General features: G+C 40.3%; 3 protein-coding genes across 3 annotated transcripts; 2 read left to right on the top strand and 1 right to left on the bottom strand.

Moving 5' to 3' along the window:
* The first annotated feature begins 142 nt into the window (after positions 1 to 142).
* Positions 143 to 4,500, top strand: OXP1 (oxoprolinase 1). The gene is made up of 2 exons (XM_021961959.2): positions 143 to 298; positions 490 to 4,500. Exon 2 carries the CDS (start codon positions 535 to 537, stop codon positions 4,333 to 4,335), a length of 3,801 nt encoding a protein of 1,266 aa, XP_021817651.2. The 5' UTR covers positions 143 to 298; positions 490 to 534; the 3' UTR covers positions 4,336 to 4,500.
* A 135-nt stretch (positions 4,501 to 4,635) lies between these two features.
* On the top strand, positions 4,636 to 6,500 carry LOC110759851 (Putative membrane lipoprotein). The gene has a single exon (XM_021961988.2). It carries the CDS (start codon positions 5,503 to 5,505, stop codon positions 6,022 to 6,024), a length of 522 nt encoding a protein of 173 aa, XP_021817680.1. The 5' UTR covers positions 4,636 to 5,502; the 3' UTR covers positions 6,025 to 6,500.
* A 320-nt stretch (positions 6,501 to 6,820) lies between these two features.
* Positions 6,821 to 8,785, bottom strand: LOC110759864 (BTB/POZ domain-containing protein At5g17580-like). The gene is made up of 3 exons (XM_021962002.1): positions 8,751 to 8,785; positions 8,577 to 8,646; positions 6,821 to 8,419 (listed from the first exon to the last, which is right to left on the bottom strand). The coding sequence occupies exons 1-3, from the start codon at positions 8,783 to 8,785 to the stop codon at positions 6,821 to 6,823; spliced, it is 1,704 nt and encodes a 567-aa protein (XP_021817694.1).
* Positions 8,786 to 21,377: the final 12,592 nt, after the last annotated feature.

The following is a 21,377-nucleotide window of genomic DNA, read 5'->3' as shown; positions in this document are numbered from 1 at the left end:
ATCTCGTGGTATGTACCAAAAATAAAATGTAGAGGTCTTGCATATACACCAATCCCCCCCACCACCATATGACTTCAATCCTAATAATGGTTAACTTATGCGGATGAGTTTTTTTTTCATGTTTTTCATCTATGATATTAAACTCTTCTTTAAAATAAAAAACATAAAAAAAAAAATTAATAACCAAAGTAGTATTATCCTCTCCGAACCCAATATCTTCGTTCCCCTTATGCCAAGAGAGCAAAGTCAAACGTGGGCTCATCAGCTTTAGCAGTGCTCGTCTGCTGTTGGCGGTCAGGTACTGTTCTCTCTTCTGGAACTGAGCCGTTAAATCTTTCGTTCCAGATCGATACCGTACCGCGATTGGGTACGCTCGATCCAGATCGAAATTATTGCATGCTCTGTCCAATCTGATCCACAATTTTGTCTCACTGCATGTGAAATTAATAGTATAATTGATCATCTGTATATATATTTTTTCATCTTTAGGTTTCCATATCAACGTCATCTCAAGTCTAATCTCTTAGCATAAAAATGGGGAGCGCCAATGACAACAAACTCAGATTTTGCATTGACAGAGGGGGAACCTTCACTGATGTTTATGCTGAGATCCCAGGTCAGGCAGATGGACAAGTTTTAAAACTTTTGTCTGTTGATCCATCAAACTATGACGATGCTCCAGTTGAAGGTATTCGGAGGATTCTTGAAGAGTTTACCGGGGAGAAAATTTCCCGTGCTTCAAAAATACCGACTGATAAGATAGAATGGATAAGGATGGGTACAACTGTGGCAACAAATGCACTTTTGGAGAGAAAAGGGGAAAGGATTGCTCTCTGTGTGACTCGGGGTTTCCGGGATTTGCTCCAGATTGGTAACCAGGCTCGTCCCAAAATATTTGATCTCACTGTATCAAAACCGTCAAACCTTTATGAGGAGGTTATTGAGGTTGACGAGAGAGTTGAGCTGGCAAATGATAATCAAGACTCTTCTTCTGCGTCATTAGTTAAAGGAGTTTCTGGTGAGATGGTTAAAGTTGTAAAGCCTATTGATGTAGAAACTTTGAAGCCTTTACTCCAAGGTTTGTTGGAGAAGGGGATTAGCTGTTTGGCTGTTGTGTTAATGCATTCTTACACTTACCCACAGCATGAAGTAGCTGTTCAAAGGCTAGCTGAGAGTTTGGGCTTCAGACATGTTTCCTTATCTTCAGCTTTGACACCCATGGTTCGAGCTGTTCCTCGGGGTCTAACAGCTAGTGTTGATGCATATTTGACGCCAGTGATCAAAGAGTACCTATCAGGGTTCATGTCTAAATTTGATGAAGGGGTAGAGAAGGTGAATGTTTTATTTATGCAATCTGACGGTGGACTTGCACCAGAAAGTCGATTTTCGGGTCACAAAGCTGTGTTGTCTGGTCCTGCTGGTGGAGTTGTGGGTTACTCACAGACACTTTTTAGGCTTGAAACTGAGAAACCTCTCATTGGGTTTGATATGGGTGGCACATCTACAGATGTGAGCCGTTATGCAGGGACTTATGAACAAGTCCTGGAAACCCAGATTGCTGGTGCCATAATACAAGCACCTCAGCTTGACATAAGTACTGTAGCTGCTGGTGGCGGGTCAAAGTTAAAGTTCCAGTTTGGAGCTTTCCGGGTGGGACCAGAATCAGTGGGTGCACATCCTGGTCCAGTGTGTTACAGAAAAGGTGGGGAGTTGGCAGTGACAGATGCAAACTTAGTTCTAGGATATGTAATTCCTGATTATTTCCCATCAATATTTGGCCCCAATGAAGATGAGCCTCTAGATATCAAGGCAACAAGAGACCAGTTTGACAAGCTTGCAAGCCAAATAAATTCCTACCGAAAAGGCCAGGATCCATCTGCAAAGGACATGACAGTGGAGGAGATAGCACTGGGATTTGTAAATGTTGCCAATGAGACTATGTGCCGTCCAATAAGGCAATTAACTGAGATGAAGGGCCATGAAACAAGGAACCATGCCCTTGCTTGCTTTGGAGGTGCTGGGCCTCAGCATGCCTGCGCAATTGCTAGGTCATTGGGTATGAAAGAAGTACTTATACACAGGTTCTGTGGAATCTTAAGTGCTTATGGGATGGGATTGGCAGATGTTGTAGAAGAGGCACAGGAGCCATACTCTGCAGTTTACAGTCTTGAATCGGTTCAGGAGGCCTCTCACAGGGAAGCTATTTTACTGAGTCAAGTAAGGCAGAAGCTGCAAGAGCAAGGTTTTAGAGATGAAAATATGACAACAGAGACATATCTGAATTTGAGATATGAAGGTACAGACACCTCAATCATGGTTAAGAAACGAATTACTGAAGATGGGAGAGGATGTAACTACGATCTGGACTTTGTGGAACTATTCCAGCAGGAGTACGGATTTAAATTACTGAATAGGAATATCCTAATATGTGATGTTAGGGTTCGCGGTGTAGGAGTCACTAATATATTGAAGCCCCTGGCGCTAGAACGTACTTCATGTTCTCCTAAAGTTGAAGGTAATTACAAGGTTTATTTTGGAAATGGGTGGCAGGAAACACCTCTATACAAGCTTGAGAAACTGGGGTATGGGCATAACATGGCTGGTCCGGCAATAATCATGAACGGGAATAGTACTGTGATAGTAGAACCTAACTGTAAAGCTATAATAACTAAATATGGTAACATTAAAATTGAAATTGACTCTACTTCAAGCGCCATGAAAGTGGTGGAAAAAATTGCTAATGTTGTGCAGCTCTCAATCTTCAATCATAGATTTATGGGTATAGCCGAACAGATGGGAAGGACCCTGCAGAGAACTTCTATATCAACTAACATCAAGGAACGACTAGATTTCTCTTGTGCCCTCTTTGGACCTGATGGGGGACTAGTTGCTAATGCCCCTCATGTCCCTGTGCACTTAGGAGCAATGTCAAGTACTGTTCGGTGGCAGATCAACTACTGGGGTGACAATTTGAGTGAAGGAGATGTTTTGGTCACGAATCATCCTTGTGCCGGAGGTAGTCATCTTCCTGATATAACTGTTATTACACCTGTCTTTGATAATGGAAAGCTGGTGTTTTTTGTGGCAAGTAGAGGGCATCATGCAGAGATTGGGGGTATCACTCCTGGAAGCATGCCACCTTTTTCCAAGTCTATATGGGAAGAAGGGGCTGCCTTAAAAGCTTTTAAGCTTGTGGAAAAAGGGATTTTTCAAGAAGAAGGAATCACTAAACTTCTTCGATTCCCCTGTTCTGATGAATTGGCTCAAAAGATCCCTGGAACTCGCAGGCTTCAAGATAATCTATCAGATCTTCGAGCTCAAGTAGCTGCAAACAAGAGAGGAATTACCCTTATCAAAGAGCTAATTGAGCAGTATGGTTTGGACACTGTTCAGGCTTACATGACCTATGTACAGCTGAATGCAGAAGAAGCAGTGAGAGAAATGCTGAAGTCTGTTGCTGCTAGAGTTTTATCTCAGCCATCTAGTTCTGGAGATAGGAGTTCTGTTACTATTGAAGAAGAGGATTACATGGACGATGGGTCCATTATTCATTTGAAACTTACCATTGATTCTGATAAAGGTGAAGCAAATTTTGATTTTAGTGGAACCAGTCCTGAAGTATATGGGAATTGGAATGCTCCAGAAGCCGTAACAGCAGCAGCAGTTATATACTGTCTTCGCTGCTTGGTGGATGTGGATATTCCTCTCAATCAAGGTTGTTTGGCTCCTGTGAAAATCTATATTCCACCAGGCTCATTTCTCTCTCCAAGTGATAAAGCTGCTGTGGTGGGTGGTAACGTTCTCACTTCTCAGAGAATAACTGATGTTGTACTTACTGCATTTCAGGCTTGTGCTTGTTCACAGGGTTGTATGAATAATCTCACTTTTGGGGATGAGACATTTGGTTATTATGAAACAATTGGAGGTGGAAGTGGAGCTGGTCCAACCTGGGATGGGACGAGCGGAGTCCAGTGTCATATGACCAATACCCGAATGACTGATCCAGAAATTTTTGAGCAGAGATATCCAGTTCTTTTGCATAAATTTGGCCTGAGAGAGAACAGTGGGGGAGTTGGATATCACAGAGGGGGTGATGGACTTGTGAGGGAGATAGAGTTCAAGCGTCCAATTGTTGTGAGCATTCTCTCGGAGAGGCGTGTTCACACACCAAGGGGATTGAAAGGAGGGAAAGACGGGGCTCGTGGGGCTAATTTCCTAATCACACAAGATAAACGAAGGGTTTACCTCGGGGGTAAGAACACAGTTGAAGTGCAGCCAGGGGAAATTCTTCAGATTTTAACTCCTGGTGGTGGTGGATGGGGCTCTCCTCTTTGATTCTTCACGGTGCCAAACTGTTTGATGCTGAGTCTTGTCTGGTTTGTCTAGCATGTTTCTCATTTCATATTTTTCTAGTAAAATTTTGAAAGTATTTGTGGTCACCACCATGTTCTGGGCATGTTATTATGATTTCAAAAGAAATCCGTTGTGTTTTTTATATTCTATGGACCTCTGTACATCTTGGGTTCTCTTGACAGCTTGGGGAAGGGACAATTTCCGTTTTTTCCTTGACATTATTTATTTTCAGTTTTTAGGGGTAAATTTAGGTTTGAAATGTTATAACAAAATTGGACTTTGACTCAATGAAATAACATGACTTGCAGTGAGAGTCGTACGCTCAATACGCAAACACAGCAAGAAATGATTGGCAACACCAAAAGTCTTGACTTCAGAGGAAAAAAAAAAGAAATCTATATATATAACAAATATTGTTTAATGTGTAACTATAAGAAATCTATAGTTTTGTAGGTTCATTTTTGTCAATGTTGGGCGTCACATAATCGAATTGGCTTGATGTCCTTATTAATAAAAGGGTCTCTAAATTAAGATGGTCTTGATTTTGGTAGTGTACTCTCTCAACTCAAAAATGAGTTGGCAAGAGTCCTAGAAAGTCCTAGAAAGTCAAAAACTAAATAAGGGTAGTTTTAGTAATTCAATTAACAAAATAAGACTGAAAGCATAAAAACAAGGAGAGAGAGCGAATAGCGCCTCGTATACTCGTATAATTAACCATATATAATACTTAGTACATTGTCGATCTATAATTAACTGTATATAGTACTTGATACATTGTCGATATTTCTTTTGAGTTAAATGTATTCTCTATTCTCGAAAAAAATTTACTAGTTTGGTGTTGTTCCCTCCATAAATAAAACTTCTTTTTTTTTTTTTTATGTTGGACATAAATAAAACTTGTTATTCAGTTATTCACAATGCATTGCAGTTAGAAACCAGCCCCGCTTTCACCGCTCTGTTTTGAAACCTTCCACCACCGGATATATCCTCCATAATTTCCATCCACCACTTTGTTAGATTCCGGCAACAACTCAACTCGGTCTAACCAACAACATCAAAAACAATACACAAACACAATTACACAAACTCAGAAAACATCATCGATCTCGACCCAGAGAAAGGATCCTATTCTGTCTTTCTTTACCTCCGATGGAGCAAAGAACAGGAGATGCTAGAATCTCTCTCATCTCCGCAGTCTTCTTCGTCTGCATTATTGCCGGCGGAGTGTTTCTTTTCCTTTACATGCTTCTACCTGAAGAAAAATCCCACCTGTGGTATCCCTTTGCTGGCATGGTACTTGTGGCAATTCCATGGGCCTTTTGGCTCTTCACATGTCTCTACAGATGCTTTAGGCCCGAGGGCGCGCAGACTGCAGACAGCGGCCATTATGCCAAGGCGGGAAGCAGCCGGGCAGCCACCATCCCGACCACGAGTGAAATATTCACAGCTGGCAATGCATCAGCTGCGGAGTCCCCTGTGCATTCCCCTGATGGTGAACGCAAGGTGCAGTTTGCAGGGGTGGTTGTGATGGGGGATGAAAATCAAGGTGGTCGTGGAGGGCAGAAAGGAAACGAAAACCATCATCAAACCATAGACATGGAAAATCATAATGGGATTACTGATTCAGATGGCTCTGCAGATAGTGAAATGCCATTGAGATTGATGGTTTGATTTTCTTTATCGTAACATGAATATTGCCAACTAATGCTCATCTGGTAATTGATGTATGCATCTTCACGATGGACTAGTCTCATTGCAATTACCATGGAATTGAATGAAATGGAATGGAGAGAATTAATTGGTTTCAATGGAGGCAAGAATCATATGCAACCATGTATAACTTCCTTCTCTTGCCACGGGGAACGAAAGCTCGAGGACGTTATATATATGGGGAGGAGAGTTTGGAGTGTGTTCTTGGTGTGACAAGGCTAATGATGTCTGAAGAAGAAAAGGGGACAGAATTGATTGTAGAGGTAATTTGGACCCATGTAAAGTATTTTGCAAGAGTGATATATGCATGTAGTATGATGCTAGAAAGGGAACTAACTTAGAGGAAACATTTTCTTTGTTGTAATTTGGTTTTCTTAAGCTTCTTTGCATATTGTCCAATTTCTTTCGAGAACATAAACTTCTTTCCATAATGAAGTTCAAACTAAGCTTCTTGATTTGTATGACTTGCTTTCTCATTATGCATCTATGGCCATGAAATCCAAACTGATGAATTAAACTGCTATTAGAGAACGATAAGTACTTCGACTTTATCTAGCATAATTTAACAATTAAGAGAATTGGTTGGTCATTTCATGAGTCTTTCTTGAGTTAAAATTTGGTGCAGAGCAATCTACTTGGCAGCCAAGCTGAAAAATGATTATTCAGAAAGTCAATGATTGAAGCTGAAAAAAAAATTAAATCAATGAATAACTAGATATTTGCAAAAGAAATCTCAGATGGAAGAAGAATCTACATGTTAGACTCCTTGTTTTGGATGCATCTTCTTCTTCTTCTTCAATTGGCAGTTAGAATCGTGCACAATATTGACGCACCCAAACTTCCTCTTCATTTCTCTCCACAAGCTAGTTTTCTCCTTCCTCACCTTAGGGCTGCCGCCATTGTCAATCTCTTTTCTCATCATGTTGCACTCTCTCTCAAGCTCCATCACCTTCATGCTCATTTTCTCCATCTCTGATCTCATTTCTTCTTCACCAAAGTCCAACTTTGCTTCATTATCCTCCGCCTCCTCCTCTGTTGATTTGTCATCAGAATCCTGCACCTCCTTCAGGATCCTGTCTCGCAGCTGCAACTGCCCTGCAAACAACACTTGCACCACCACCCTTAAAGGCAACTTTTCATTTTTAGCAGCATGCTCATAAGCTTCAGGGGACACTTTCTGAAAATCCAAAACTCGACACACTTCCTCTCTCTCTGACTCTGTCAAGTGCCTATGCTTATCTAAGTAGATATCAACCGCCCTGTATATTCCATCCAAGGTTCTTTGGGTTCCCAATGATGCTGCAAGAGACATCTCTGCTAAGTCAACAAATGTATCTATGTTCAAATCTATGTCACTTGCAACTTCGGCCAAGAAATCCTCAATGAGTTCTGCCACTGAAATTAGCCCAGATATGTCCGACGAAGTGTAACTGCCATAGAAAACTTTCAATATTCTCCTCACGCATACAATATCATATTGCATTTCCTTGGAATAGCCTTGAGAAGGGATTAAGAGGTCTTTGACTGCTGCCTGGTCCAGTTGTTTTCCGATTCTAATCTCAATCCCATTTCTACATTCAGAGCTAACTTCCAAAACATTAGCAAACCGGAGGATTTCAAACAATAAGGTGCATGGAACAAGTCCTTTCTCATGAGGCAAATGCCTCTCCACGGCTTCAAGGATTTCCTTTTTGTAGTTACTCGTGACTGCCTCTCCACTGCTAGATAAAACCCATTTGTTTGTATAGTTACAAAGGGATGCAGCCACGTATGGTGATGGAACTCCATGCTTATTCATTTCATGGATGACTGGCTCATAGAGCTCGAGGGACAGTGTTGTCAGATCCTCCGATTTCCAATCAAGGTCAAAGAGTCTTCTCCTTGCACTTGGCTTATAGCCTTCGTCCTCCTCCTCAGTATCATCCTCATACTTCGTCGAATTCTTGATTGGTTCTCCAAGAAGGCAGGGATTAGCTAGTGCCTTTGTAATGATAGATTTCATGCAGGCCTCAACCAATCCAAGCTTCAAGGACTGTCGAAGGAATTTTTCTGTGGTTCGGAAAGCCTTGACAGTTTCATTCCAGCTGGGGAGGATTCTTTCTTGAAAAAAAGAAAGAGCCTGGCCTAAAAGATTGTTTTTGCTGTGATTTTCTGTCATCTCCAAGTAGTGAGCAACACAAATGAGGGGTACAACTTTCTCAGTAGAAATTTGAAGTTCAAAGCCATGGTAGAATCTGGCAACAAGCTCAAGAGTTTCGGGGTCAGCAGGCATATTTCTGAGGAAATGAGAAAGATCTTCCTTCGAATTATTTTTGAGTAAGGCAGCAAATTTGGCTGATTTTGCAGCCAGAAGCTCCTGCACGATAGATAATTGCAAATTGAATTATTATTACCGGAGAAGAGAAAAAAAAACAGAATATATTCAATATATGAGCAGCAGTCCTTTTAAAGAAGATATATATAAAGATGAAGAAAAACCCCGTCAAATTAGGACTTTTGGAATACAATCTTACTTTCTCCGGCGTGAACGGCGTACCAAGTACATTGGGCTGCAAATCTGGTGGGCATGTAGACTTAGAGAACCTAAAATGGAGTAATGTCAAGAGGAAGCAAAGAAAGTGAAAAGTAATATCCAAAAGAAAATGAATTTGATATAATTAATTCAGGAATGAGGGAGGTTTCTTTACCATAATGATACATCTTTGCTTTGTCTCCTGGCCATCTTGCGGCTGAAGTCTGTAGGCATATTGCAAGTCAGGTTGGAGGGTTTCAAATATCACAGGATTGTAACCACTTGTACCAGTCCGTTAGTCTCCAGGTTACATTCATTCAAATAGTTGTTCCTTAGAGTTAGGAGATAGTTTCAAAATACTTTATCTTTTAGGATTTCAAACAAGTGTTTGTTATTCCTATGTGTATTTAATTGCTGTAAAGTGTATATGAAATTTAGAGTTGATTTCCTCAATCTGATATCAAAGTTAAAGTCTAATATATATATTATATACATATATACGAATTATAAAACCCAAGTTGCTGGCCCAGCCACATATACATAGAAAGACTAATGTTCATGCATGTAAAAATTCATGCTTGGTGCCGCCGACTTCAATAACCAAGGGGCCCACGTGTGCAATTTAATATATATATATATATAAATGAAAATAAAGATTGAGTTAGGTTCTTCGGCAGACCAATTTTAGAGCTTTAGGAATTCGAAGATCACGAAGAGAACCCTCATGTCGTGCCAAGAGATCAAAGTCTTAGCCCAAGACACCAATTCAAGCCTAGATTTTTGGAAGATTATGTGCACGTGACGGAGGCCACATAAGGAAAGCAATCGAGAAATTGATAATAACTCCGAGTGTGCCAAAGCAAGGAAGAATCAAGCATGTCAGAATATCTCAATCAATGCAATCCCACGGATTTAGGAGGGCTTCGAAAGGAAAGATTTTAAAGAAGAGTTTACATTTGGCCATTCAATGGCCAGCCCATGGGTTGACGAGTGCCCTATATAAACCTTGTTTGACGAAGGCAGAGGACACACAACATCAAACAGACAAACCTATCTTTCATCTCGCACTTTTCTTTTCCTAGACTTAGGATTTTACTTTTCATGCACCTAGTATAGCGAGTTCTTCCTTTTCTTAGTGTAAGTTTAAATTCTTGCAATTTACATTACGTTGTCATTTAAATTCAAGTTTATTTCAATTGCTTTACTTTTCATTGTTATCGCACTTCAATTAAGTTTAATTTCAAGTTCATTTTACTTTATCGTTCTTATTGCTTTCTTTTCGTTCTTGCTTTATTTATTGCTTTGATTCATTTTATCGCACTTTAATTCTCGTCTTTACGTTATTTATCTGTCGCACTTTACTGTACGCATTTGTCTTTAAATTATATTTAAGTTTAAGCACCTTTACTTTACGCACTTATTCTTCGTTTCATTACGTTTCACCTTCAATCTTCATCTCCACCCACTCCACATCATTTGGTCGCTCACATAAAGCCTTGACCCCGAGGTAGTGAAAGAACCTAGGCCGTGAGGAGGTTCCTTGCTCGGTCGAACAATCGTTTGATTAAAGTCAGATCTCGGACGCAACACATCCATCCACTCACATTCCATTCAAGCCCAAATTCGGGGCTTGGTGGTGGCACGCCCCGCACTCAAAAAAGAAGAAGGACCAAAAGTTCCTTCAATCGGCCTACCCGGCTGAAAAGAGGGAAACATAATTTGGCACACCCGGTGGGACACACTATATGAGCGACCGAAAGGAATGGCAACATTCCTATCAGCCGATGAACTACAACGGCTATGATTCTTATGGCTCGAATAGCCAATCCATCGGCCAACACTATGGCCAATATAATTTTACCCATCAAGGTGGGCCTAACAACCAATATGGCTCAAGTAGTCAATTTGGTTGCCAATATGGTGGGCACAACTATGTTGGCGAATTTGGTGGCCAATATGGTGGGCACAACTATGTTGGCGGATTTGGTGACCAATATGGTGGGCACACTTATATTGGCGGATATGATCTTATGAACCAAAATGGTTCGAATGATCAAAATGGCTTTGGTGGCCAAACCAATCAAGGTGGCTATAACGGCCAACACGATTCTACATATCAATATAGCTCTGGTAGCCAATTCAATGGCCAACATGGCGGAAACAACAATCATGGCCAAAATAATATGATATATCAAAAATATGCGAATGGCCAACATGGCTACAATGGCCAGTACAATCAGGTGGCCGAAGGGCAATACACTTACCCAAATGGCCAAAACAATCCAGCCAATATTTATGATCAGCCTAGTTATGGCTCCCACCAAATGAATCATCCTAATGGCTATAATGGCCAAAATGTTCTTAGCATAGGTGAGAGGCCATATGTTGACCGCACGGACAAAGAACATCAAAATTTCATAAAGGAAATATCTGAAGTGAAAGATATATTTATGGAGATGGCAGTTTCCAACAGTTGCGTGAAATCTCCTTGCGACTTGCGATCGAAGAGCAAGTTCTTAGCCAACAAGCTGAGGGGAAAACTCTCAACCCCAACCTTGATTCTCAGTCACAAGATGAAAATTCTCATGTGGTTGCAAGTTGGCCACCCATTCCACCTACTCCTCTAGAGGAAAGTGAGGTTAGTAGGGAATATGAGAGTGAGAAAGAGATGGGCGAGACGACCTTAGGATCAAATGTTCAAGTTGACCATCCTATTGAGAGCCTGACATTGGTTGAGGAAAAGGAGTCCACCCAAGGGGATGAGACCCAAAAGATGGTCACCGATGAAAATTGCAATATGGTCCAACCCAAGGCAACCATCCTGGGATGTAATGGCCTACAATCTAGTGAAAAAGAAGGGCGGAGCATGACCCAAGATGCAATAATGATAGACATGATTGTAGGAGAAAAACTCGACATTGTGAGACCACAATTGCAAGTGGTCAAGTTTATCGAGCCCCAGCCAAAGGCCAAGATTGGCCGACCAAGTGGATTTGGGGGGCATGAAGGGTCGGCCAAAGTGATGGCCAGAAGCCATTCGGGTGGTACTAGTCATCATAGTATTTCAACCAATCGCCAACAAAATGACAAGATCCGAGTCGAGAATAAGAAGGGCTCCAAGCTTGGAGTAAAACATGGTTGGCTACTGCCATGGTCTCCATGAAAATTTTGTTCAACACGGCCACCTACTAGGTAGGCCGTTGAGATTCTAATAAAGGTCATGGTTCATTCTTGAACAAATTGGCCACTTAGTTTTAAAAATTAAAATAAAATAAAAATAAAAATATGAAGTTGGCCTCCTCATATGACATATTATACTTTGCTTGGTGGAGGGCTTAAGATTGAGTTTCGTCGGCGGAAGATGAATGACGCCTTGATTTCGGTCACAGAGGTGGAAGTTTGTGATTTTTGGGCGAAAGATGACATGGGGCCATCACCCAAGTAATCCGCCAGAGGGATTCACATCACTTCGACCATAATTAGATGGTTGGTTCACTCCTCATGTATACTCAACGACAAATGTTTCGACCGCTCAACAAGGCCAAAATAGTCTCGGCCGAACCACGGCCGTCGGCCAAAATGATTTCGGCCGAGATCCAGCCGTCGGTCCCGACCATGTGTTGGTTGAAGATGTTACGAAAGTTGCTGGAGGACCATTGTTCAAGCCAAATCATGCCACTTCGTTGGAAATCCAACAACTCATCCGTGCAATGGAGATATCGAACAACCTCAACCATCAACGAATGCAAGAGGCGACTCAAACCATTCCTCAAACCATGGCCACTCGATCAACGAGTTGTTGGATCGATTGCTAAGCCAACCAAATGGCCAAAATGGGAACCAAGGGGCATCTAATAGAGTGCCAGCGGTGGGGCCTGAAGTTGAGGCCCAACCAAATATTTTTTGGAGTGAATCCGACCCAACCAAATCCACTAGCTGGGGGCAACCCAGCCCTAGCGGTTAATGTTCCGCCGATGGGCAACAACCCATATGTGGCGGCCAACCAATTCCAAGTGTTCCCGTCGTACAATCAATTCCGCCAACAAGCTCACCAAGGGGTCGGAGCCAATTTTGTTGTGGCTCATATCAACCAATTCGCCGGAATCGGTGGTTGGAATAATCTCGGCGGAAATGCGAACAACCCGTTGTCAGGAAACCAAGCAATCGACCGAGGTGCCGTCGAACAAATGATTCAAGATATGGTGCCCCATGCTAGGAAGATTGGTAGGTCAGTCTACCGAGGGGTCTCAAGGTTCCGAATTTTGCACTATTTTCGGGAGATGGGCTCCAATCGATCGTCGAATATATTGGCCGATTCACGGCCCAATATGCAGAGATTGGGCATCGCGACACCTTGAAACTATGGCTATTTTCGAGTACCCTTACGGGGGCATCTTTCTCATGGTATGTTAAGCTTCCGCAAAATGCCTTCCCGAATTGGCAAGTTTTGAAACAAATTTTCCACTAGCAATTCTGTCGGCCGGAGTCCGAAGTCTTGATGGCCGACTTGGCAAAGATAAGCCATAAGTCAAATGAGTCAGTCCAAGACTACTTGGGGCGATTTAGAGAAGTAAGGGCTAGGTGCACGGTCAATATGCCGGAGCACGAGTTTGCAAAATTGGCCCAAGGGGGGATTGGTTCTTGACCACCGAAAGAAATTCGAATGAATTGAGTTCCGCGACATTTATGATCTCTTACTTCGGGTGGATCGATATGAAGCTCTTCTAAAGAAGGAGCAACAAAAGAGTCGGCCGACATCTAGGCCAACGTTTTATAGAGATTCGATGAAACCCTCCGCGCCATTCACCCTCACCTATGATGTCGTCCTACCACTTGAGATTTCGGTCAAATCTCTAAGGGTTGTTCGTCAAGCTGAATGGAGTAAGTACAAATATGAGCAAGCCATGACACAAGAGTTAGACGACCTCAACGAGGTTAGGTTGGGCGCTTTAGAAAAATTGAGGGCCCAAAAAGAGGCGATGGCTTGAGCATATGATAAGAGAACCAAGGCCAAGAGTTTTGGGGTTGGAGATTTAGTATGGAAAACCATTCTTCCGGTGGGATCAAGGGATCCAAAATTTGGCAAGTGTCTCCAACTTGGGAAGACCCATTTCTTGTCCACGAAGTCTTAGGGAAGAAGGCTTATAAGTTAAGTGACCAAAATGGTCGGGTCCATGACTCTCTGATCAATGGTCGATTCATGAAAAAATATTACCCAACGGTTTGGGAAATGGTGGAAAGATAGTCCGCCGCAAAGAAATTTTTGTAGTGAAATAGTGATTTTTTTTGGAAGAATGGGCATTATAAATGGGGCCAAGAAATGGCCTAAGCATCCACCAAAGACTAAGCTAGTTCTACCACATGTGGTGACCAAATACAAAGAAACTAGCTAAGTACAAAATGGGCCAACCAATGGCCAAGTATGAACCCAAACAATTAGTATATTAATAATATGTAAAACATATGATCCATGTATGTTGTGAGGTCATTGATTCATAAATTGAAACATCTCAAGCCTCTCTTGAAGCCCTAAATTGATTTAGAAAGTTATAGATTGGATATGAATTCAAATTTATAAGATAGGATTCACATCTTGTTTGAACAGATTGAAAGAGAGGCTTCCGTTAGAAATATGTGGATATGGTTGAGAGCTAGTCAAAATTGAAACAAAGGGAAATCTGATTTTTGTGAACCTTCTATTGGGTGAGAGCATAAGATAAAAGGGACGGGAGGGACTAATTAATATAAGGGAGTTTCACTAAAACACCCAAAATAGGGGCTGAAATTATAAAAAAACCCAACACCCAAAACACTTTATAAACACACCCAAAACCCATCATTACACACACTCAAAACCCATTTATAAACACACCCAAAAAATATACAATTGTTGATTTTGGGGTTGATTTTGGGTGTGTTTCTATGTTTAAATAGTGTTTGGGTTTTTTTATAAATACATGTCTAGGATTGGGTTTATTTATAATAATCTATTAATATAATAATTTTTTCTAGGTTGCTGATATCCAGTTGTCTTTTCTAGGTTGCTTTCCTCTTCATGTTTGAATTTTGATTTCTCTTTTTGTACCTGCCATAGAGAATAACATTACATATGATCAGATTAGATGTTGTTTCTCTCCAACCAGGCTATAGACCTACATATCAGCATTTTCAAAAACCAATTTATAGCAGTATTTAATATGCATATTGCAATTTCAAAATGTAATATACTAATATATTTTGTAATTGAGGGGATGAAATAAAATCATCATTCAGCTGGCAAGAGAGTGGTGTATTATGGTTTGCAAAGGGGGGACAAGGAAGAAAGGAACAGAAAAGGTTTTGGCTTGGGGAAAAACTGTAAGGAAAAACGAACAAATTGAAAAGCTATAATTCAATGAAATGCTAAACATAGTTTACTTCTCCTCACGCGCACACATGAACGACTCATGCTAGCATTTCTCAAATTAAACAAAACGAGGCTATCCCTATTTGATGATGCCGGCAATGTGTATCAGTATACAAAAGAGATGCAGCCACAATTATGACATTCATTGATGCAATATATCAAATAAACAATCACCTTGATCAGATGAATATCATGGATAGTTAAAAAAAATTCTGTATAGAAGGGAGGGGGAGAGGAAGACTTACTGGGAAAGAATGAGTAACAAGGTTGAAGCTTAATCCTTTTCTGGTGGTTTCTGTTTGCAACTTCAGTCAATGACTTGTTGAAATATAGACGTTTAAAGCTCAGATTTTTCTCCTAAACATATGGGTTATGTTAATATTTGAGTATCGGATTTTGCTATAGTTTGAAAAGAAAAATGTTTATTTTGTGGAGGACCCATATGAATAAACACATGTCGTTTTGGAGACGCCTGATCTGATTTAATAAATGTAAATTGGGTACTTCTAATTACTTATAAAAATTTTGTTGCTTGAGATTATCACAAGTGAACAAAAGCGTAGGTTGTTAGTTCATATCGATATTAAAGCATCTAAAACCAAGCTCTGTAACTTTAATTTGATGGCTGTATATGTTTTCTATGCTTGTTAATTTGTCATGAGGACCCAACATGGAGAACCATTTCCCCTAGCATGCGAAATTTATTTTACTTTTTGCCAAAGCTGGAGGAGAACTCCCTAATACAAAGCCACACTTATGTGTTCCGATCCATGACTGAACTGTCTCCTCCCCAACTAGTTGGAAATACCGCTGTTACTACATCAGGGTGTTCGTAGCCTCCTAATAAGAGACAATATACTTCACCGTATAACTGTAAGGCTAACAAGGTTGTATACATGGAAGTTTTAGTGAAATAAAAATCCACTAATTTACAGTCAAAATTCAAAATTTGACTAGTCAAAGATAACTGGAAAATTTGTGGGTCCCACACAAATACATGTGGCACTTGACTCACTGACAAGATCCACCCCGAATTCCTCGAAACTCGAGACAAATCCTATGGAAATTTCCAACATCACACCGATGCCAGAATCGTTCACTTACTAAGGGAAAAGGGCACGAGACTTTTTGCTGAAATTTCGGCAAAGTCTCCTCTGAAATTTGGACTTTCCCCAAATTCTTCAGCTTGTTAAAAACACATTTTAAAACACCAACTGGCAGCATGCACAATTTAACAACATGCAATTGCATAATAGGCCTCCGGCCTTCAAAAGGTTCGAAACAAAACCAGCAATGTTCTTAAGTTAGAGAATACCTAAAAATGTAATTAATGACCTCAAACAACTATACGAATACCACCGAAATCATTAAACAGGATTTAAATCCAACAACCCCCTAAAAATCCATTCACATACTCAGAATCGTTCAAACCTTTTTAAATATAGTTTATTTCGCGGCTGCACCTAGGTGAGACCCCAGGCTACCTACGTACCCTTGGGCAAGGGATCAAGCCACACGTAGTTCTTATATCAACAGTCACAACTTCGATAATATACAATTATTCAAAGTAAAACCAACAAATAAATTTAGATTCCTTGCTACATCAAATTCGACAAGGCAACTCCTGAACACTTTGTGAGTTCCTTTCCCTTTTTCCAGTTCTTTCCGCGCAACCATACCCTATCCAAGGCGTATGTTGCTGAACAACAATTCCCAATCCAGGGCTCAAACATTCATACCTGTACAGAGTACTCAAGAAGCAAAATCTCACTAATCTCAAACCAAAAACGAATCCACATATACATATATGTAATATATATGCCCATAAATGAATATATATATATATATATATATATATATATATATATATATATATATACCAACCTCTCACCATCATCATGTACCAGGGGACAACAATCCAATCTCGGGATTGTTTAACTAGACCACATGGAGGAATCCTCAACACCCATGTGACCCGGGAATGAGAGCCGTCCAACCGGGGGACTAACTCTCAACCAACACGTACAGCCGAATCCTTAAGACTCGTACGCCTATAATCAGTCCTACGCACGCAGACTACCCAATCAAGGGTCTACAGCGACACCCCGTTAAGGATGCCTCGGGTTCCAACATATCCACGTATCCATATCCATATTTCCATTTTCATGTATCCAAGTATCCATATCCTCTGTTTCCAAGTATCAGTATCCAAGGGGAGGTACATATGATGATGCACATCATGTACTGGGGAAAACAATCCAACTGGGGATCGTTTGACTAGTCCACATGGAAGAATCCTCAATTGACCATGTGGCTAGGGAACGAGCCGTCCAACTGGGGGATAACTCTCAGCCAGAACGTACAGATGAATCCTCAAGACTCGTACGCATGTAATCAATCCTACGAGCGCAAACTACCCAATCAAGGGTCTACAGCGACACCCCGTTAAGGATGCCCTGGGTTCCGACATATCCATGTATCCATATCCATGTTCACAATTTCCAAGTATCCATCAATTCTAGAACCCGTAACCAAGGAAGCCCACACATCGAAAAATCCAATGCCACGTGTGGGTATAGTGACCAGGGAAGGTACATATGATGGTAGAGTTCGGAACTCTTATATAAATATTATAAGATAATATTCCATTCCTTAATTCAAGCGGTCCAAAAATCTACTCATAGTAGAAACAATAAACTCTCAAGCATAAAACCCATAACTGGGGAGGTACCTAAGGTAGTGCTAATAGCACTCAAACTAACATAAACCACAACCCAAACCACATTTCATAAACACTTTCAAACAACCCTATGTACAACAACAGATATCAAAGTATAAATAACCATGCTAAAAAATAGCACGAATTCATTCGAAATAATCACCTCCCACAAATATACAAAACATAATTCCAACACTCTTATAGTCATACGTACTATATTTCCACTTCAGAACATACAATAACTCAAATAACGGTCGAGACTCGTTAATAAGGTCGTTCTAGTACTCCTCGAATGGTGAAACTACCTCAGAAGACTCGCAGTCAACCGAGGGGTCCAACTACCCAAACTTGGTCAACCGGGCCCACGGGACTCACGACCTCCGTTTTACGATCCGAAAGTTCCTATGGGTTCCACAAGGTCTAGGATACACTTCCTGCAAGTTTGGCCCGGATCGGACGATCGGATCGCTCCCGATCACATGATCGGACGGTTATCGTAAAACGCAAACTTTAACTTATTGAATCGGAACATCCGGAGCTCCGATTCACGATACGCGAATTCCTACACGATCCTAGGAATGTCTAGATCAACATATATAAAATTGGAAGCGATCCAACGGTTCGAACATATTGAACTTGGAAATCGCACAATAGGCAAAATCTGTTCGGGCTTCAAACGACATCCAAATTGAAATCCGAAAGTACCTACGCACTTGTGAGGACCAGTGGATCATTCTGGAACCCTAAGCCAGTCCAAAACTTGGCCCAAGTATTGCCGCACTTGCCGGCAGCGCGTGGGTGCCCAAAGCGATATCACTCGCCAGAAAATCTCAAAATTAAGGGCCAAGATTCCTACCCTAGGTAAATGACACCATTTGAAGCCACTTTTGTTCTTAGACCTATCCCAAAAAGTGGTCGGAAGTGGCCGGAATTTCAATTCGAAAACTCGCCAAAACCTAGGTTGTAAATTGGGTTACCAAAACTAAAAATTGATCAAAACCTAACCAATCATCAGTTAGAGCACGAAAAATGGGTGAGAAACCATCCCTCACACGTCGGAAACGGTGGCCGGAGGAGAGAGATCGAGCGACTAAAAATTCAATGTAAACCGGTCGGATTTTCGCAGAATATGGCGACGGCAATGACTCCTGGCGGTGGAGACCGGGTGGTTAAAAACCAATTTTAACTTATTTACGATTATGCCACTGTGATGTTTTGCTCGTAACTTTTTCGTTACAACTCCGATTCAAGCCTACCGCATGTTTACGGACTCGTCTCAGTTCGAACCACGTAAAGGTACTAGCCACTGTCCCGAAATCCTTTCGTATTAAAAATTACCAAATTACCCCTACTCCATGGGCAAAATTGTAAATTCATAATTCTTGAAATTAATTAATTTACTATTCCTTTTATTTTGGGTCGGAATGTTACACTCACACAGACAACTGGAGATGACACATGTCAGCATCTAAGAGCTTCATCAATCAAATGAAATCATATGCCAAAAAGGAACAAATCATCCAGATTATAGGAGGAAGTTAGAGAGAACAACAAGGAAGAAAAGAAGACATTACTTAAACAAACAGCAAGATGCCACTAATAAGCAAACAAAGAAAATACCAGCACTTTTCTCGCAAATGATACGCACAACATAGCCTATCTAGTTAGAAAATTATTAAGCCAAGTTGCCAAATGACATGTCTCACATCACACACCGTGAACAAGGTGATTGGTGTCAAGAAGGCCACAAGTAGGCCCTATTTGGCTTCCTCTCTGGCAGCTTCCTACCTTACCCAAGAAAAGGCATCAGTGATGTTTCCTTCTATAAATCGTATCTTTTGGCATAGGTAAATTACACAAGAACTCATGTAAAATTGAATCCTAGAACTTACCCTCCAACACAGTTCTTGAGGGGAAGAAGGTGTCATTAGGCTCAAAATGAATTGACGATATTAAATCATAGCACTTTGGATAGGGCTCAGGAGAGTTATAATCTCCATCACCAGAAATGTCGCACCAATGGACATTAAGTCAGCAAAATCATAATTGAAATTTATAAATATAGTATGAAGAATAAATGAAGAAACAAAGAAGAAATTGAACAAAGAACCAATGAAGAATTGCACTCACCGTTTGACTATGGCAGCAATACGTCTACGAACAAACTCTACGTACAAAGATTCCCAATCTAATAGGGTTTTCTTTTTGAGATTTTCTATTTAAACCCCGCACTTCTCTTTGTTCACCCCAATACTTAAATCATTAAGCTGTAAGTTTTATTATTGTGTAAAAAGACAAAAAAGGTCATCTAACTTAATAATTAACCCTAGTACATCTATACACACACCCCACCACTCTTCATATCAAGTTTTAGAAAAATACAAACTCCTCTACATCCTATTGCCAGATTACTCTTCTCTTTTAAAGACATAGAAAATTGACGAGCCTACCTCTTTAAATATGCGTGGGAGTTGATGGAAAGGCTTGTTGATTATCAACTCAACAATACCCAAGTGTTTGAATTTCAGTTACAGTTCTTGGAAAGAGGTAAAGTTGTTCTCTTTCTCTAGAAAGCATTAAATTTCGAGTTTAGGGTTCTATTTGTTTGTGTTTTTTTTGCTGGGAACAAAGAAAATTGTGGGGTTTAAATATAAAATCTCCTTTTTTTTTTCTTTTTTTTTTTTTCAATTTGGGGTGTATTTAAGGGTAGTTTGGGAAAATAGTGGGGTTTTCTTAGAAATTGTGAAAATTTAAATTAAAAGATGGGGTGAACTTAGAACATGGGGTGAACTAAGAGAAGTGTGGGGTTTAAATAGAAAATCTCTTCTTTTTTATGTTTATGTGGGGTTTAAATTTAAGGGTATTTGTGTCTATTTAGGTGAGTTTTTTGCTATATTTGAAATTTTTTACAAAAATTATTTTTGAAATTAAGGGTCAAGTTTTGGCTATTTTTGATAAATTCTCTAACAGAAACTCATTTATTTCTTTGAAAAGTGAGATACACATGTAGCATTCTAACTGGTGTACAAGAGCAACAATCCTCACAGTCGCTTTTGAGCAATTGTGGATAGCAATTTTCTAGGTGGTAAAATTGCAACAAAATAGTGGTACGTTACACACACGTGACTCTTTTTAACGGACTGTCTTGACAGTAGGCAGGTCTTTCCTTATTTGTCCTTGATGGAGTTCAAAGGTGTTGGGCCTGAACAATGATTGTCGGCAGACGGAAAGTTGCCTGACGGAGGAGGTCTAAAAATAGGACCTTTAATTAAGACAGTCTAAATAGAAAACATTTTTTGACCAGTTGCCCTTTGATTTATTGAGCTGGAAATAAATCCTAGCAATGTACGAAATTAGTAATCCCATTGAAAACTTCTTTTAATATATAATTGGCTTTTTATCACAAAACGTCCCTGACGTTTGCGAAATTATCAGATTGCATCCTTAAAGTTTTTTTGTATCACTAATGGTCCCTAACGTTAATATAGGTGCTCTTAAATAGTCCTTCTGTAAAAAAAAAACTGTTAAATCCAAGGATATAATCGTCAAATCAATCTAAAATTATAAAATATATATATAAATTTCTCTCTCCCCTCTTTTTTTTTTCTTTTTTATGTTTCCTTTCCTTCTCTCTCTCTCTCTTTCTTTTTTTCTTCTTTCTTCCTCTCCCCGAGTTC

Source organism: Prunus avium, chromosome 2, assembly GCF_965620075.1.
Source record: "Prunus avium chromosome 2, drPruAviu1.hap1.1, whole genome shotgun sequence".
NCBI classification, from domain to species: Eukaryota; Viridiplantae; Streptophyta; class Magnoliopsida; order Rosales; family Rosaceae; genus Prunus; species Prunus avium.
Note: the sequence above shows the minus strand (reverse complement) of the source record. Positions and strands in the feature narration are given on the sequence as shown.